The sequence below is a fragment of the Elephantulus edwardii genome, unplaced genomic scaffold, assembly GCF_000299155.1.
Source record: "Elephantulus edwardii isolate Elephantulus edwardi_28Jun2011 unplaced genomic scaffold, EleEdw1.0 scaffold00184, whole genome shotgun sequence".
Classification (NCBI taxonomy): Eukaryota; Metazoa; Chordata; class Mammalia; order Macroscelidea; family Macroscelididae; genus Elephantulus; species Elephantulus edwardii.
Genome location: NW_006399934.1, coordinates 4,285,402 through 4,304,981, shown reverse-complemented (window position 1 = coordinate 4,304,981; position 19,580 = coordinate 4,285,402). Strand labels below are relative to the sequence as shown.

Genomic DNA, 19,580 nt, shown 5'->3' with positions numbered 1-19,580 from the left:
GAGCGGAGTTTAGGGCTGTTGTACATAGGGTCGCTATGAGTCGCAGGCGACTCGACGGCACATAACAACAACAACAACAACACCCTTCCTTATTTGTTCAGCAAAATGTAAGTTACCAATTTTCAAAAAAAGTCTACTATGGAACTTAAGGAAAACTACACTGTAACCAAATGTTTCATGTTGCATAGAAATCAGTGAATTAACAGAGCTCTAGTTTATTACCTTAATTTTTAGCAGCCTTGTCTTGCTAATTCTAAACATAAGGATGGATGCCTAGTAATGATCGAAAATGTTGATCCATCCTGATGTAGCTCTTTGGTTGCAGTGCATCTAGGTATGACAAGGCCTTTGTTTCAAATAAGAATTTACTCACAACCTCTAATTTATTCACATGTAATTCCTACTTTCCCAAGAGCTGTACTGTCTTTCTGAAATTAATATAGTTCATTCTCCACTTCTCTATTTGGCCCCTCTTCCTCTAAAATAGGGTTTCCTGACCTCAGCACAAGTGACATTTGAGTTGGATATTTCTTGATTTTGCTTTCCTAGGATCACAGAATATCTAGCAGAATCTATGGCTACATACTCCTTAGACACCACCAATCCTCAAATAAAAGTACCCTTTGACATTGCAAAATATCTTTGGGGGAACAGGGTGGAAGGTGGAGGGCAAACCACTCTCAGCTGAAAACCTCTGCTATAGAATGATTACCACTGGGCTGACAGGCAGTATCATGATAGATGGAGAAAAGACTGACTTTGTCAGTGTTTTCATCTTACTTGGGTCCAAAAGCAAAACTCTTAGTTCCAGCAGTCAAGGGATCAGATCTATTGCATTGGTAAAGTCTGTTGTCAGGGATTGACTGCTCCAAAGTACTGGTGAGCAATGATGTCAGTTTAAAGACTAAGGCAGGCCTAATTCAGGCCATGGTCTTTTCAAACCTTGGTCTTTTGCTATGCATCTGAAAGCTGGACAATGAATCAGGATAACAGAAGAAGTGATGCTTGTGAGCTGTGATACTGGAGAAGAGTACTGAATATCACATGAACTGCCAAAAGAACAAGCAGATATGTCTTGGAACTCTGAAGCCAGAGTGCTCCTTAGAGGCAAGGATGGTAGCGCTTCATCTCATATACTCTGGCATGTTGTTAGGAGCGGCCAGTCCTTGGAAAGGGACATCATGTTTGGAGAGGTGGGGTGTTAGCAAAAGAGAAGAAAATCCTCAACCAAATAGATTGACACAGTCGCCTCAATGGGCTCAAGTATGTCAGAGATGATGAGCATGGTAAGGACAGGACAGGGTTCAGATCTGTTGTTCACAGGGTCACTATGAGTTATACTCAATTAGACAGCACCTAGCAACAACAGCATGATCTCCCAACCCACAGCAATGGCATCCCTGAAGACCTGTTATTACAGCTACTTATTGCTGTGGCGTCAGAGCTGACTTGCAGTTGATTACTCCTAAAGGGGTTTTTTTTTTTAAAAAAAAAGTTGTTTTATTAATTTTAATGAAAATTTAGAGACTTTGGATTTCCATTCACTTATTGTTGCTCTTTTCTCCCTGGCCCCCTGCCTCCCCTCCACACTCTTCTCTTTGAAAAATAAAAGAAAAATTCTTTCATTGTTTTACAATCCCTCACCCCAGGTCCACTCCACAATGCAGCCTTCGTTCTAGCCTCCTGTCCTGAAAAATCTACAACCAGGAGAAGATAAAATAGATGAATGGGACCTTCTAAGAATCAAATCCCTATGTTGTTGTTGTTATGTTGTTATGTGCCGTCGAGTCGCCTGCGACTCATAGCGACCCTATGTACAACAGCCCTAAACTCCGCTCTGTCCCTATGCACATCCAAAAACTTCTCCAACAGGGTAAAAAGGGAAGCCACAGACTGGGGAAAAAGTATTTGGTAATGGTAAGTCAGATAAGGGACTTATATCTAGAACTTATAAAATACTTGAGCACCACAACAAGATAAAGGTAAATAATCCAATTGAAAAATGGGCACAGGATATGAAGAGACACTTCACCAAAGACATTCAGATGGCCAACAAGCACATGAAGAAATGTTCAAAATCCCTACCTCTAAGAGAGATGCAAATCAAAACAACTATGAAATACCATCTCACCCCAGTCAGAATAGCAAAATTTAACAGAACAGCAAACAACAAATGCTGGCATGGTTGCAGAGAATCTGGAACCCTTATTCACTGTTGGTGGGAGTGTAGAATTGTGCAACCACTGTGGAAGGCAGTGTGGCGCTTTCTCAAAAAGTTGCAAATACAGATTTTAAGTAAATCACACAGAAGACTGCTTGTCTGTCTTCCTCAGAGCTGCTGGTGGACTTGAACTGGTTGCCTTTAGGTTAGCAGGGCAACTCCCTGAGGACTATATCACCAGAACTCTGTGAAGGACTGTTGTTGTTGCTGTTATGTGCCGTCAAGTCATTTGTGACTCATAGTGACCCTATGTACAACAGCCCTAAACCCTGCTCTATCCTGTGCCAATTGCACTGCCTCTGACACACCCATCCTGATTACCCCAGTCACTGAATCAATCCACCTCATAGAGGGCCTTCCCCTCCTGTGCCGTCCCTCCACCCTCCCAAGCAAGATGTCCCTCTCCAAGGACCTGCCCCTCCTTGCAACACGCCCAAAGTATGTCAGACGAAGCCCCAGAATCCTTGCCTCCAAGGAGTAGCTTGGTTTAACCCTCTCCAGGTTGAATCTGTTTGTTTTCTTGGCAGTCCATGGTATATTCAATACTCTTCTCCAGTACCACAGCTCAATTCTCCTTCTATCCTCCCTAGTCATTGTCCAACTCTCTGATGCATAACAAGTGATTGCAAAGACCATGGCCTGTATCAGGTGCACCTTAGTCTCCAGAGAGACACCGTTGCTCTTGAGTACTTTAGAGAGGTCCCTAACAGCAGACTTTCCCATCGCAATACGCTTTTTGATTTCCTGACTGCTGGTGCCAAGAGTGTTGACTGTGGAGCCGAGCAAACTGAAGCTGTGAACGATCTCAATCTCTTCGCCATCCATCCTGATGCTAACAATTGGTCCAGTGGTGAGAATCTTTGTCTTCTTGGCATTGAGCCTCAATCCATACTGAAGGCTGCAGTCCTTGACCCTCTGCAGCAAGGACTGTTAAGAAAAGCAAATTATCAGGTTCCACTCCAATCTACTGAGTCAGAGCTTCTATGAAGGGGGTTCAGCAATCTGTATATTATCAATTCTCCAAAATGTTTCTGATGGAAATGTAAAGTTTGAGAAAGAAAGAATGATCAAAACATAAGGTCATCTTTGAGAAATTCATTTTAAAGAAAGAACTGTGCTTCTTTTCTAAGTCTCTGTGGCTTTGGGCCCTCTAGGTCTGATCCTAGGCCCTGATCTACTTTCTTTCTTTTTAAAAAAAAATTTTTTTGTGTGTGTGTATTGTCAAATCGAATCTGACAGGTACAGGAGGAGATTGTTCTTCCTTCTCCAGCAGAGCATCTGGTGGATTCGAACCACTCACCTCTAGGATTGCAGTATAGCTTCTTGCCACTAGGCCACCAGAGCTTGCCCTGATCATCTTTTAGTTCTGTTTCACTCATCTATAACCTTATCTGTATAGTCCGATGTTAAGGTTGCTTTTACCTTCTGGAAAATCTTTCCTTCCCTACCTGATATTTTAGGCTGCCAAGCAGGCTTATTGTCACCTAAAGTCCTATAGCCTTGAAAGCAAACACTATCTTTCTCTAATAGTCAGAAGGAGACCCTCCAACTCTAAGTCATCTACTTCCTCTAAACCTTCACACAAGGTTTCCCTACTTCCCACTAGGAGTTCCTCTACTTCCCTGATTGGTACAGAAGGTGTGGTTAGCAGGTACTGGACTTGGAGTATTATCCAGTCTTTCTAGCACTAGTCATCAGCTCCCACTACTCCACCAACTCCTCAAGTATTCTCTACATTCCAGAATTGTTTCATTGTACTTCTCGAAACCATCTTAAACACTGACTGTCCTTAGAATGTCCCAAGACGTGTACATGATCAGAGTTCATGTGGCAACTGGCTCTTCCCCCACAACCCACTGACAAAACAAACTTCTTGAATCTTATTCTTTTTTGCTCAAAAACTCCAATGCCTAAGCAGTACCAGCAAATCAAAAGCCAACTTCTTGAAGCAGTCATCAATTTCCATGGGTGATAAGAGGGCTAACTGATTTGGAGTTAGTTTCAGTTAGGATTGAACTCCATCTTGGCCATTTAGTAGCTGCATGACCTGGGACAAGTCACTTAAGGTCTCTGAATCTCAATGTCCTTGTCTGTAAAATAAAAATGGTAACTACCCCAAAGCATTGCTGAAGGGATCACTGAAACCAAACATAGCAGTTAATGGTTATTATGTAACACAATTATCACCTCTGTGAGTTGCAGATGAGTCTATTCCAACCCATGGCAACACCATGTACCCAGGGTTTTCCAAGGTGCCTGGGTGAGTTCAAACTACTAACCATTCAGCCAAATAAAAAATGATTCAGCTAATGGTTAAGTGCAGTGTTTCATTATATAGGCTATCCAGGGACTCCAAAGCAATCACTACAACAATTTTTATTAAAAATACACTCAGGAACTTTATAATTATTAATCCACCACCTCCTTGCAACATGCTCTCCAAAGCAGGTAAGACAGAGGATAAACAAACTTGGGATAATAAGCAGATACCCTATCAAATAAACACAAAACTCTTGCAATCTTCACCACCTGGTGCGGGGCAAGAAAGGAGCCACTTCCTCCCACCCCAAAGCTTCCCACCTCACCTGTAGGGCTCTCCCAGTCCTCCTAAGTCTGAAGATTTTAGCACCAGGTCTATCACTAACCAGCTCTCTGAGGCAAAATTATTTAGAAAGCCCCTTTCATATCTAAAATTCTAAAAAGAATTCTTGTAAAAAAAGCATCAGGATCTAAGCTAATTGAACACCAATCAGGAATGATTATGAAACAACTCAGAATTACTAACATGCGTCACTAGGAAAATAAAATACATCTGTGCCCAAGAACAGCAGTCCTCAAAAGGTGTGCTTGCTTGCGTAGACAAGTATCTATATTATCATTAACGCCTCTTCCTCATTTGACTTCTTACCAACTGCTCCCCGTTTCCATGGCAACAGTCCTTCCACTCAAGAGGAACCTACTGAATAAACCACTCTCATTTCTCTTTCTCTCCAGCCGAAGGAAGCCATTGTAGAATGGGAATCCATATGAAACAGGAAACAAATTTAGGGAAGGCATAGCCTCCTTTCCCCCTTGTACTTCCAAATTTTATACTTCTTCCTCTCCTCAGTAAGACTCCAACAGGCCCCTCTGTAAATCCATCCCTGAGTTCTCACACTCTTACCATGTTGGAAATGCTTCGAGTGTTGGCAGGATTCAGCATGACAATCTCGGTGGTGATGTGACCCTCCACCGCCTCGGTCATCTCGTCCACTGTACAGTTGATGGACGGGTCATAGGTCTTGAACCAATTGTCGGCATACCACCCAATGAGAAACCAGACATACTTCTTCCCAAAGAGACGTTCCTTGTACACCTGAATATATAAAAGGAGAGGAGTAGACTTTTAGTTTAACCTCATTTTATTCAGCCTCTTGAGAATCAAAGAAAAAGTAGCATGGTTGAAAGGGAAAATATACAAGTCTTAAGGGTGGTAGGTAGGCTGGACAATCCATCTTTGTAGGTTCCTCCCCAGTTCCTCTAACTCGGAAAGATTTTCTAACTAATAAAAAAACAAGGAGGGGGGGGATGGCATTTTCAGGGTCCCCAGGAAACACAAAGCAATGGAAAATATAAGATCTGGAAAAGGTTTCAGTATGAAAAGCTCCACAAAAGAGTTGGAATCAAAGCCAAAGAACAGGGATATCATATTAACCATCATCTCAAACACAGATGCAGAGAGGAAACCTCATGAGAAACCCAAAGCTAAGGTATCACCCAGCCCCATCTCTCTTCAGAGTTCAATTTCACCTCACAAAAAACTTTCCGGGCTTCAGTCTCATAGAAGAGTCCTACGATGATTCGGGCATCTTGACGCTACAGAGTGGAGAGAGAAACAAAGTTCCTAAAAGGGGCCTGAAAAGGCCAGTGGAGCTAAGGCAAGCACCACTGCATCTTTGATTTCCTATCCAGAGTGCTTTGCATCCTGTTCTATTCAATGAGTCGTGGCTAAAAGTCAATTAAAAGATGGCACTACACTTCACCAGAATATGCCTCACTCTCCTGCTTGGCTTACCTCCAACTAGTTACTGTCCCCTCCCCACCATCACCAGGCTACTCCCACCACCTCACCTTAAGGTTTTTGACAGGCACAGCGGGATCTGAGAAGAAACTCTGCCGGAAAGTAATCTCGATTCCAGCCTCCTTCACTCTTTCTTCGAGGTCATCCAGAGTCTTGGGTGGAAACAAGAAACAAGCAGAAGTAACATGGAATACACAGGGGGTAAGAGTCCAGGATGCAAACTGGGGGACTGAACACTTGTAACAAAATAGCAGCCAGTAGAACCATCCTTCAAAGCTCTTCTCCTCAAAGAAAAAAGTTTGGAAGGAAGATTTGGAGTCTCAAAATGTAGATTTTCAGTGAGAAGGTCCAAGGTGAGCCCCTCCAGAGGCTCTGTGTTAGGGAAGTCACCCCCTCCACCTGCTCTCTACACTGACAGCAACAACAGGGGGAGGGAAAGCACAGAGGAACCAAGAAAAGGAGACAAGCTGGTGCAGACTTGCGGAGGCAAGCAGGCAGATGACAAAAGGATTAGAGAAGAGTGTCCAGAATTACCGAGAAAAAGTGGATTAAGTATTAAAGGGCCAGAGAACATAAGAGCAGATATAGAACCCAAAGAAGAGGAAAAAAATAAGAAGGTCAGCTTCCTTCTTCCAGTGTTTAAAAAAGAAAACCACTATCACCAATTCTGACTCATGTGTCACAACAGAAATGTGCTACATAATGTTTTTCAATAGTTCTGATCTTTCAGAAGTAAATCACCAGGCCTTTTTTCTGAGGAACCGCTGGTAAATTGAAACTACTAATCTTTCTGTCAGGAGCTGAGTGTTCAATGGTTTGCAACATCCATACACTCCTTTTTCAAGTGAAGAGTCATATACTTCCTCTTTATTTCCATAGACCTCCCTTTGTCTCTCAGCCCATCAACCTCTTGTCTGTCAGCAACTTCAACCATCAGACCCATGTACATGTACATGTCTCTCCCCCAGATCCATTTCTATAGCACAACTGCTTCTGCTCCCATCCACACCCACTCATTCTCCCTCTTAAGCATCTCTAGAATCTGATACCTCCCTAGGTTGCAATTTCATAGTCCTTCCCTTCTTTGCTTCAACTTTGGAGGGAACCTACTTAACAGACATGATGAGTCATTTTGGGTGGATCTGTCTGGAGAAGAGAGTATCAGAGACATAAAATCATAGAACCAAAAAGCTAAAGAAGATCATGAAAACCCAACTTGTCATTCCTCTGGCTACAGAAAGAACATGCAAGTGCAACACCCACTGAATGCTCTTTATAAACAGATCAAGTAAGATCCTCCCCACAAAACAAATTTGTGTCACATCTTTCTCCACTAGAGTTCAAGCTCTCCTCACCGAAGTGAAGACCTCAGTGGTCTGCTGGATGGTGGCAATCTTCTTCCAGCCCCACTTTTCAAAAAGTTTCACACGGGTTGGATTGTGAAGCGTGGCTGATGGATGAGTTCGAAAGAAAGTGGGGAAACGTTGCCGGTTTGATAAAGCTGGTGAGCTTGAGCCATAGGAAAGCTAAAAGAAGCAGGAATATACATGGTGTGTCCTTCACGGATGGCTAAGAGTTCCCTTAACCCTCTTCTGCTTTTAGGTTTCTGTTCAAGACTCTCTCCAAAACTCCTCACTTCTGCCCCAGAAACAATGACGCTCAGAAGCCTACCCTTCCCCTAATAATCAGGATGTTCTTCCATTGATCTGACTTCAATTCTTTCTGACAAAGAATGAGGTCAGGAGTAGCACCGCCAGGCCACTATTGCTAGACTGCTAACTGACTCAAGTCTGCACAGGACACTGAACCTTGGTAGCAGTGGGCCCTTCAACAATCTTCTTTAATTATACATCTACAATTCCCACTTCCTCCCTCAGTACAGCCCAAAAGGGACTAACCCACCTTCTGGCCCCCTCAGCTCTGCTTACCACAATGAGGTTCCACATCCTAGCAGCCTCAGCCACAAGAGTGGAGACAGAGCTGCAGCCAGGCATGAGGATGATCTTGATAGGGTCATTGTAGAGCAGCTCATACAGGTACTTGGTGGCTTGGCCTGGGTCACACTGAGGGAAGCGGGAAGAGATGAGGGCAGCCTCTCCTCAGACCCTCCCTTCTGTGCAACTCCTACTCTTTCATCCTTCTCTAACAGCAGAGTTCCTCACTCCATTACCCACCCCTCTGCTGAAACTCTTTCATCATTATCACCATTTTCTTTTCCTTCCTGACATCTTTTCCTGTGAAATTTCTTGCTTCTCCTCATTGGTTAAACACCTTTCTTTCTTTCCTCCATCTGGCACTTATCTATATCCTCTCCTGAAAACCCTCTTTCAGTATTTATATAGCCTTTCCTGCTTTCAGTTTACCTCAGACATTCCCAAGCCCATCTCCCCCCAAACGTAGATGGCTGGAAAAGAGTCCTCAGGAATAGGAATAAAGTCTACCCTAGTGCCCTAGCAGCTTCTACAAAGCTGTATTATGAAAATCCCTCCTTCACCTCTGCATCCCCCTCTTTTCTTTTATTCCCCTGCTTCCTCTCTCCTTAGTTCAGGGCTAGTGATAAGTAAACAAGAGAGAACAGGAACAAGACCACTAGGGGGTCCCGCTTGGTTATCCATCCCCTCCTGCTGGGCTCTGACATTTGATGGGTCCATTAGGAAAAGAAAAAAAGACACTCTAAAGGGTGGGCTGGGGGTGGGGTAGGGAAGAATCAAGACAGAACCTGGGGAGAATAAATAGAATGGTTTAGGAGTGCTTGAAAGAGAGGCAGAGAGATGGGCAAAGTAAATAATGCAGAAAGCTAGAAAGGAAAGGAATGATAGGAGGAGGGGTAATGAGGGAAGAGCCAGGCATGGGTCTCCCACAGCAGGGGCCCCCCTGCTGAAGTCTGACATTTCGAAAGCTGCAGGAACCCCAAAGGAAATGGGGAAGAAATGAAAGCCAGTGGGGAGTGAGGGCAGAGGGGACACAGACAGGAGGCACAGGGAACTGGGGAGGGTGAAATGGAGGGACAAATAAAAATAAAGGAGCCCCCCAGAGCCTGTTCATCTCCCGCTGAGACCTGACATTTGGGACATAGCAGGAAGTTTGGGAGGAGGGAAGACAGAGGAGGCTAGCAGAGGCTGCAAAAACAAACCCTCACCCCTGCTAAGGGCAGGTCCCACCTTCCCACACTCTCTCAGCACCTATTACTCCAGATCCTGCCCCCAACTTCTCCCAACTCCCTAGGTGACCCTCCCATGTCCCATCTCATAAAAAGTTGATGAAAACATATAATATGCATACAATGGAGATATGCTGCCCCATGTTTCTTCACTTTCCTCATTGCATAGCTTTTCTTACATCTCCCACTTCCACACCCTATTCCTGTACCTCTCCACGGTACAGGAGACCACAGGGGTGTGAGGGTCTCACCCTCCCACAAGACTTCCTCATTCTCCCCTGCCCTTTTGCTCTAGCAAGGATATGGATTTGCAGGCAGGAGATGCCACATCCCAGTTCCTCTGCTTTCCCATCCTCCTCCCTTTGCTGCCTCTGCTATTTTCTCCTCCTGCTCCCTTCTCACAGGTCCCCCATCTGCTCCCCCAAAAACCTCCAGGGAATTACCTGTCATGGTAGATGAGTTTGAGCTCATATTTCAGGTCTCCCCTGTCTCCCGGTGAGCCTCTATTACAGAGTCTAAACCCATCTCTTCTCTCTCTACATCCCCAACCCTCAAAGCCAATTAGCTTTTCTAAAATTGACCTTTCCATGATCTCTGACCTTCTATTTCTCAATCTACCTTTCTTCTACTGTTCCTAATTCCTATTTAAGCACCCCTTTGATCTTCTCAAAGACATCCTGGAGCATCCATAAGAACTTTTCTTGGTAAAAATGCCTGGGACACACCTCTGACCATGGAGTTAGAATGTGTACGTTTAACAAACTCCTCAGGTGACTCTTATAAACACTGAAGCTGAAGAAGCTCTGAGATGTACAAACAGGAGGAATTTGAAGTTCTCTCTCCAAATCCCTAACATTGCTTGTATTCTCTCAAGCACCCTAACTTCTGCCCTCACTTCAGTCACCTGCCTTATTTCTTCGCCCATGCTGTTCTAAAGAATGGGTTTAAATCCTGAATTTAACACCAGGTGTGAACTCACTCTACTTCACCCTCCCCTAATCCCTTAAATCTCTGGTGTCACCTGTCTAAAAAGATAAATTCAAGTTCCAAATCTCCTTCTTTCCCTATACTACAACCTTCCCCATAATCCCACTTATTCATGTAAGAGCCAGGGATGGGGAAGAAATCTTCCTATAAGATCAGTCCCCCGGATTCATATTTTCTTACCTTCCCCTCCTTTCCTCCCTCCTTTCCCAACTCTATATAGAATTTCGCTTCTCACCTCCCAGAAGCCATAATACTGTTAAGGGAAGGTAAATTCCTGTCCCAAATTGCACAGGATGCCCCTGGATCTTTCACTCCCATCCTTAACCCCTTGATATTCTTTCCAGTACCTTCTATTTTCTCCTGATTCCAACTCCCTCTCCATCCCCAATCTACTGTGGGTGCATCCACTGGGACTGCTATGTTCCAGGGCGTCTGCCCATCTCCTAACCACTAACCTTCCCCAACCACCACATGCCATAGATGCCCACAGTCCAGGAATCGCAACAGGGTTAGGGACGAAGGAATCAGGTAGGGCTCATAGCTACTTTGCTGTTTGTTGCGATAAATAAACTAGAGCTGCTAAGTCTCTCAAAATTCTCTTCATTCTGTCCCTATTCCTTCCACTCAGTCCCAACCCACGCCTAGACTTACCTTGTTACCATGGTAAATGTAAACCCCTGATGCAGCTTCTCCCTCTGACAGTCCACACACACACCCTCCAACCCACCCCAGGGTCAGTTTACACCTCCAGAGCAGGACAGGTCAGAACTCTAAATTTTCACCAGTTCCCCAAACCCCAGTACTTCCATTTACTGGGGGGGGGGGATGCCTCAGCAGTGAAAGAAGGGTCTGCCTCACAACATGAATCACCATCCTGAACCCCTAGCTCCTCATCTTGAACCACCAGCCTAAACGACTCTCGCCCCTGGCACCCACATTCCCAGTCCATGTTCCTTCTCGGCACACTTCGGAGGGGTCCTCCTCGAAAGCCCAGAAGCTACTCCTACTCCGAAGGAGGCACGCGCTGCTGGCCCCCCTTTCCCACCCCCAGCCCCCATCGCCCACCGACTCCCAAGTCCGGGACTACCTTGCTGTCGTGGTGGATGAGCTTGAGCTCATAGTCCGGCAGGATGTCCCTGCGGCTATTCACGTCCTCCAGCGCCATCTCCACCGCGGGCTGGCAGGCCTGGCCCCCGGGCCAGCCCCCGCTCATGGGAAACAGCGCCCCGATGTACACTGCGCGCCGTTCTGAAGAGGGGTGCGGGGGGACCCGCGGGTGAGGCCGCGGGAGATGAGGGGAGTGGGAGGCCCATACCGGAGCCACCCCCGCCGCCATCACCACCAGGAGTGGCAGTGGCCACCCCACCCGGGGGAAGGGGGACCCCGGACCCATGGTGGGAGGGCGGGGGTAGCCGCTTGAGGAGGGGGAGGAGCTCAGGGGGGACACTTTTCCCTGGGAGGACTGCTGAATGGGTGTCGAGGTGGCGTCTCCATCCCTGGTTTTGTGCGGAGGAAGGGGCTAGGGCTCCGAGGAAGCTGGAGGTGAGGGTGGCTTCTTTCCTAAGGACCCCGCAGCTCCTGCTCAACCCACCGCCACCGCGGACTCTCCTCGCGGACTGACTGACCGACAGAGGCGAGGAGGAGGAGGAGGAGGAGGAGGAGGGAGAAGTGGGGCTGGGAGGGGGCTCTGACGTCACGGACGGCGCGCGCGGCAGGGGGGGCGGGCAAAATAAAGGAGGAGGATAGAGAAGGGGGCGGGGAGCGAGGCGACCGAGGGGCGACGCCTGTCAGAGCGGAGCCGGTGGACGCCTGTCCACCGAGGGGACGGGAGAGGAGCGACCTCGTGGGGGAAGGGAGGGATGGACGCGCAGGAGAGGGGTCCCACCTGAGGGGGACACACACATTTGGGGAGGGGAGAAGCGGGGAAGGGGTGTGCCAGGAGGGCGGGGTGGGCGGAGGGAGCCGCCGCGCAAAGCTGGAGAGCGGAGGAGCGAGGAGCGAGGGATGGGGACAGCCGAGCGTCTGAAATGGATGCGGTCGGTGAACGACTGAGGAGGGTGACGAGAAAGAGAGCCGCTTGGTTTGCAGGGGAGAGCTGGAGGCTGCTGGTGTGGAGGGGAGTGACAGCAGCAGAGGAAGGGAACTTGGGGCTGGGGAGAGACACACTGTGAAAAGGTGATGGGAGGAATTGAGCAAAAGAGGGGCACCGGGAGCACAGGAGGGAGCCTGAGAGGCCAGGCCAAATTAGAGATCGGTGAGATGAGCTGCTGGAGTAGAGGTGAAATCTTAGGGAGAAGGCAAGCAGGAAAAGGTTCCAGAGAAGGTCGGGGGGAGAAAGGAACTGCAAGGGGCAGAAAGTTCGGAGTCTCCCAGCACCCTGTCGCCCCCTGCTGGGGCTCTGCCTTTCGGCCGCGGAGCGGAGTCTGAGAGGAGGAGGAGCCGAGGAAAGTGCAGCCAAGCAGGGAGATGGGAGGGACCGCAGCCCCGTGGAAAACCGGGACAGGCGGCAGGAAACAGGTAGGGGAAAGGAACCGGCCGCGAACTGGGGGCTAGGGGGTAGGGAGTGGGGAGTGGGGTAAGGTGGGAGAAGAGCAGGGCCCCACAGCCTAGGCCCAGAATGCCTGGAAGTGGAAGGTGAAGAGTGAGTGGTAAGGGGTTGAAGTGCACGCGATAAGGGTTCTCATCTCACCTGAGTGTGGCGTTCGATTCACTGGCAGCAGGAAAGACGGGATCAGAGAAGAGTTACCACGGGCGCCCAGCTTCCCAGGCCTGATCCCCAGCCCCCTCCCACACCTGTCCACGCCGAAGACGAGAGAGCAGAAGCCTGCGTTTCTGAGGGGAGGGTGCCTGGGGATAAGAGCAAGGTGGGCTGGGAGTCAGGTCTTGTTGGTTTTCTACTTTTCCTTTTCAAACGGCATTTGGGACAGAATTTGTCAAAGGCTAAGGCAGGTATAGCTCCTACGTTTGTGAAAATTTTAACTTTGGGGGTCTCTCTGAGAAAAAAGTTGCAAATATAATTGGTTTTAACTAGTTGGTGGTAAACTGTTTAACAAATTTTACTAAAACCTATTTGGAGCACAATATGATTCCTCTCCATTGGTAGAATACTAGAAGAGACTCCAAAGATTATCATTATCTTCTTGATAAATGTCTCTGAGTGAGATTCCCAATTTCCAGAACAAAAGAGTAGATTAGAAATAGAATAACTGAGTTAATAAGGAAATCCAGGCCTGAGGGTCTACAAAAAGAGATTAAAAGAAAGGAGGCCAGTATACCAAAAGAGTCAGCAACAATAGAGGAAGAGTCTGAGTGCCCAGGAAAGGCAGAAATCTGTGGAACTAGGTGGCAAAAAGGTGGGAGATACAACACTCAAAGGGAATGATGAAGTTAGTCTTCAAGGTATAGAAAAAGATTGTTCTCTTCCCCACTCCTGGGCCCCTCTTAATGCTCTGCCAATTCTACCTCCAATCTTTGTGCTATTTACCCTAATATTTTCATCTCTCAAATCTTCATTCTAGTTCCATCAAGTTTTTCTAAATATGGCATAAAATGTACTTGCATCTTTACTATAATTTAATAATATATAGGAAATGTAGCAGTATATTACTGAAGAGAGTTCTAGAAGAGGGTGGTGCATAGGAAGTTCTAAATTTAGAGAAAGGGACAGAGGTTGAGAAAAGGTGAGATTTAAAAAGACAAAAAATGTGAGGACAAAGATGAGGGGTGGCAAGAAGACATAATTAGAGAAACATAAAGGAAGGAAACCCCCTAACTATTACAAGTAGAAACCAGTTCTGTAGAAAGGAGGTGGTAGTGGATGGATGGAGGAGAGGGCTTTCACCTCCACCTCACCAAGGTTTCATCCCTCTTCACCACATACACACCCCCCTGCTCTTTCCACCCTCCATTTGCACCCCACTCCCATCCTCACACAAGCATCCTCATCAGCTGCATGCAGGCAGCTGTTCCCCTCACCCTGGCAGTGGGGCTTGGGGGTGCTCCACTGGCCCTGACTACAGATGCTCCGGGAGCTGCCCACCAGATGGAAGTCGGAGTCACATCGGAAATCCACCCGGGCTCCATCCAGAGCTGGGAGGTCCCCACCCGTCAGGAAAACTTTCCCATTTTCCAGGGTCAAATAAGACTTGGAGCAGATTCGGACTGTGGAGAGAGAAAGAGATAAAACAGAGGAAAGTTGGAAGGGCATTCTTGTCCTTAGAGAGGAGAGGTCTCAGACTGGGGTTTGTGTTCACAAGCAGTCTACTGTGTAAGAAGTCAGGTGTAATAAGGTCTCTCCTCCCTGCCTTCAACGCTTCCACTCCAAACCCAATGCCACTGACTGACTGCATCTCAAAGCAACCCTGTAGGGCAGAGGAGAAACCAGGGTACAGTTGTCCCTATTGGGTTTCCAAGGCTATAATCTCTATGGAAGCAGAATGCCTCATCTTTCTTCTAAGGTGAAGCTGCTGAGTTCCAACTGCTGACCTTGTTGGTTAGTTTTAACCTTGTGTGACTTAGACCTTGTAACTGTCTTAATCACAGAACCACCAGAGCACCTTCACTTAAGAGAGGGGAAAGAAAAGCAGTTCCATAGTAGGAACCCAAGATGGAGCTATAAACACACAAAATGGGGACCTTGCAAAGTTGCCTATAGTGGGCGTTTCTCTGGCTTTGAAAAGTGGATGTAGATTTGCCTTTCCTATTATAGTTAGCTTCTATTAATATTAGGTTGACTTTTGTTTCCTACATATAGTTTCTGGGTGGGAGACAGATTTATGGGAAAATGTGATAAAAATCCATTTAGGGTCTTTTTGCTCAAGTTACTTGATCAAATTGCCAGGACCTAATAAAGGGAGAGTGAAGTTAAATGTGCAGGCTACTAATTCTACTAAATCTAACTGCATACAACAAATACCTTTTACAAGGTGATAGTTAAAGATCTGCACCTGTGAATTCCCTTGATTAAAAGTGCTGACACTACAAGTGGTAAATGAGAAGTTTGAGGATGGAGCAAGGGTCCAGGGGAGGAAGAGGTGTTGTGAGGTTACTCACCACAGCGGCTGGGTGTGTCCATGTCGGTCCAGGAACCATTGGCCAGGCACTTGCGGACCTTGGGCCCCACCACCTCACGCTCCCCTCGGCACACATACTCAATCTCATAATCCACCGGCAGGAAGTTGATAGCCTTCACCTGATCCCGAGTCAGGCCCCGGTACCTGATGCCCCCTTCCCAGGGCGGGTGTATGATCTGGCAGCCTGAGGGACGAGTACCGAGCACCGAAGGCGAATGAAGAAAAACGAGGGGGAGGAAAGGCAGAGTCAGTGGCTGGAGACCTGAGAACACAGGGCGTGGTCATTGGGCAGGCAGAGGACCAAAGCGAAGGGGAAAGGAGTGAGGACTGGCTCTGAACCCAGGACTTATTTAGACCGCGAGATAAAGTGAGGGGTAAGGTTGGAAAATCCACAAGCCGGGAAAGGAGGGTCCTGGATGGGGTTGGAAGTAATGGAGAAAAGTAAAATGTCATGCAGGATTGATATGTGGTGGCGCATAATGGGGTTAAAAAAGAAAAGGGAAAAAAGGCTAAAAGCCGATATATGAGTTGAATTAGCCTTACCTAGGCAGCAATGAAAGGGAGCAAATAAGGTAGTAATGTGGTGCCAAGAAAGGAAAGGGGAGGGGCCAAGAGAATGATGTAGGGTCACGGGAAGGTAGCCAAGAGTAGTACCGTGGGTCAAGGGAAAAAGGGATACTGGGTAGTCATAGGGTGTGGAAAATAAGGTCAGGAGTAGTAATGTGGGGTCGAACAGAAGGGGATGCCATATAGTGTGGGTTGGGATGCTATGCTGGGCTGATGGGCTACTGATGGGGATAAGAGGGGGTGCAGGGAAGAAGGGTAAGTGGGGAGGAGGAGGACCCGATCGCCGGAGGAGGGAGCACCTTCAGAGGTGGTGTTGGGGGTCTGCGCCCCGCCCGCGCCCAAGGGGCGGAGGAAGAGCCGCGCCAGCAGCAGCAGCAACAGCAGCATCTGAGTGAGAGGCAGCCGTGAGACGCGACCGAGCCCCGCCGGCGCGGCCTTCCCTCCCGGTTCCTCCCGGGCTCGGACCCGGCTCCGCCTGGGGCCGAACGGAGTACCCCGCGGAGGAGGCGGGGGCGGAGCCCGGCGCGGGGTGGGGGGAGAGGAGGAGAGACGCCTGTCCCCACCCTCCTCCTGCCTCCCTCGGCCCCCCACCCTCCCGGGACTCCACCTCTCACCACCTCCTCTCCCGGCCCCCGCGGCTCCAGCCGGCTTACCCACGCTCCCCGGATCGGCCGCCGCACAGCTCTCCAACCCCGTCCCCCCGTGCCTCGCGCCCCAAGCCCCGCACGCCCGGCCCCCGGTCCTGGGCTCGCCGGCCTCCCCCACGCGCCCTCGCCAAGCCCCGCTTCCCGGGCCCTGCGCTTACCTCGGCGCTCCGCCCGGCTCCCCGGCTCTCCCCGGGCCTCAAGGCCCCAGGCCCCGCCGCTCTTCCCTACTCCACTCTCCCCCCTCCTCCACCTTCTCGTCCTCCCGACCCTCCTCCCTTCGAATCCGGCCTCCAGCCCGACTGGGGTCTCTCCCCGCCTCTCGTTTCCCTCCGACCCCACCCCCGTTTCTCCTTTCCCGGGGCGGCGGCGGGAGCCGAAAGCCGGGAGGGAAGGAGGCGGCGCCGGGCACCGGGGAAAGCTCCCGGGCGGAGGGAAGAAGGAGGGTGCAGGGGAAGACAGGGCGGGGGGAAGAGAGGGGGAGAGTGAGAGGGCGCCTCCCACAACCCGAGCCCCGGGAGCCGCCCCGGATCCCGGCCCCGCCCTGGACCGCCCACAGTGCCAGGAGAGGGGGGCGGGGGGTGGGCACCGGGGTACTCGCCCTGCGATGGGGCACCCAGCATCGCTAGGGACCGGCAGGGAAAATCAGGTTGGAGGTGAGAGAAGCCAAAGGCAAAGGAGCTGGCGCTGAGACAGGGAGTCCGGAATGGATGCAGGTGGAGAAAAGATGGTTGCACAAAGAGAAGGCAGCGCTGGATGGAATGAGAGGAGACAGACCAAGGCTTAGGGCCAAGAGGTGGACTATGGCGAATGGGAGAGCAAGAAGAAGCCTGGGTCAGAGAAGGAAAGGGGGGGGGGCGGTTGGGATGGGGAGAATCCTGGAACCCTTTAGGTTATAGATGAGTTGGGTGGGGGAAAAGAGCTTGGGAGACCAGTGCGGCTTCAGGGTCCTGCAGCCTTGCTTACACCCTAAAAGAAACACAAAGAGGTTGGTGGCAGAAAAGAATGGGGGCTGTCAGAAAGAAACTGAGGCAGAAAGAGGGAAGGGGAAAAGGCAAAACAAAACCTCCAGGTGGCAAGAGACCAAGAGAAAGAAATGAAAGCTCTAGAAATGGTGGGGAAATGCAGGCCTTTTGACATCCCACAGAAGCTGTATGTGTATGTGTGTGTTGTGTATGGGATGTGAGTTTTGCGCGGAAGAGGAGACAACTGAGGAGTTGACAGTTTTCAGCCCTTTTTTAATTTTGTAATCACCCTTTTACGATCTTGAATTGAAATTCATAGAAGATGCACACATAACTTAAAAATTCGAAATACCTCCTTATCTGTACTATAAAGGCAGAAATGAAAGAAGAGTAATTTGTAGTAAAGTAATATAAACAGCCTTTGAATGTGTGAGTCGGAGGCCCAACTTCACGAGAAGTCATAATGAGGTAGACAGATGCTTACACCTATCCATAGCAGGATACTGAAGGAACTGCTACACACGCAGCCTGATACAGGTGCTGAGCTGGTGACTCAACTACCTCCAGCATGTTGCCATCAATGAAGTGACTTAATGAAGTGTTGAACAACTCTTGGTGGCAAAGTCAGTCTTCTCTAAATTTACACAGAACTGTAATTGCATTCCTAGAAAGTTCATTGTATATTAAAAATTTTTTTTAAGAACTATTAACTTCTAGGCTCAGATAATTAAACACGGGTTTCACCTACATGAAAGTCCTGGGGGACATTTGAGACTCTGGATGAGGAACAGTTCTTCATTGGGCAGGCTGTGATTTAGAGAATATTTTACACCCCTGCCCTGCCCATATGTGTCAATAGTACTCCCTACCCCTCCCCAATTGTTGTAATATAAAACCTAAAGAATGTTTAAAATGTTATCAGAACTATTAAACTAGAAAAAGGGTAGGATGGAGTAGGGCAGGGTTTCTAATACTAATATTCAGACTGTAGCCATTCCTCCTCTAATGGTCTCAGCAGGCACGAACTTAATGTGGTCATCAACTAAACTAGAATCATGGGCATCTAGAAGGTCAGGAAGAGGGAGGAGTTCTCCAGACTTCTTTGGGAAAAAGACTTTCTGACTCTGGTGGCTCCATGTTTTTGTTGTTTTTGTTTGCCATGATATATGACGAAGAGATTTAGATTGTTAACAACTTCAGCTTGCTTGGTTCCACAATCAACACTCTTGGCACCAGAAGTCAGAAAATCAACAGACAAATTGCACTAGGAAAATCTGCTGTCAAGGACCTCTCCAGAGGGCTGAAGAGCAAGGATGTCAGTCTAGAGACTAAGGTGCTTCTGATCTAGGCCATGGTCTTCACGATTATTTGCTATGCATCAGAGAGCTGAACAGTGACCAAGGATGACAGAAGAATTGATGCCTTTGAGTTATGGTGCTGGAGAAGAGTCTTGAACATGCCATGAACTGTCAAGAATACTTACAAGTCTGTCCTGGGGAGGGTGAAAACAAGCCATTCTTGGAGGCAAGGATTTTGAGACTCTGTCTCACTATAGGCATGTAGCCAAGAAAGACCAGTCTATGAAGAAGGATATCATGTTTTGATGGGTCAAGGGACAGCACAGGAAGATCCAGATGAGATGGATTGACATAGTAACTGGGTTAGTGATAGGGGTAGGTGTGTGGGAGACAGATTGGCTCAGGATAGAGCAGAGTTCAGAGCTATTGGGAATAGGATCACTATGGGTCAGAGTCGACTGGACAGCACATAACAATTGCAGGGGAAGAGATTGCCTCTCTTTCTCCTGAGGAGCAGCTAGTGAGATTTAACCACTAGGCCCCCAGAGCTACCTGCAGTGTTTGCATGTTGTTGTTGTTAAGCGCCATCCGAGTTGTAGTCGACTC

The 19,580-nt window shown here is 48.3% G+C and overlaps 1 protein-coding gene across 1 annotated transcript in view; it reads right to left on the bottom strand.

The window, feature by feature from the left end:
* Positions 1 to 17,191, bottom strand: part of GABBR1 (gamma-aminobutyric acid (GABA) B receptor, 1) — a 33,550-nt gene extending 16,359 nt beyond the window's left edge. The window contains exons 1-11 of the mRNA XM_006896236.1: positions 16,873 to 17,191; positions 16,367 to 16,454; positions 15,481 to 15,684; positions 14,404 to 14,589; positions 13,118 to 13,138; positions 11,516 to 11,676; positions 8,210 to 8,344; positions 7,637 to 7,807; positions 6,332 to 6,433; positions 6,011 to 6,076; positions 5,385 to 5,576 (exon numbers count right to left, since the gene is read on the bottom strand). Of these exons, the coding sequence (XP_006896298.1) occupies positions 5,385 to 5,576; positions 6,011 to 6,076; positions 6,332 to 6,433; positions 7,637 to 7,807; positions 8,210 to 8,344; positions 11,516 to 11,676; positions 13,118 to 13,138; positions 14,404 to 14,589; positions 15,481 to 15,684; positions 16,367 to 16,454 (1,326 nt within the window). The 5' untranslated portion in view covers positions 16,873 to 17,191. The remainder of the gene's footprint in view (positions 1 to 5,384; positions 5,577 to 6,010; positions 6,077 to 6,331; positions 6,434 to 7,636; positions 7,808 to 8,209; positions 8,345 to 11,515; positions 11,677 to 13,117; positions 13,139 to 14,403; positions 14,590 to 15,480; positions 15,685 to 16,366; positions 16,455 to 16,872) is intronic.
* Between the last annotated feature and the right edge of the window lie 2,389 nt (positions 17,192 to 19,580).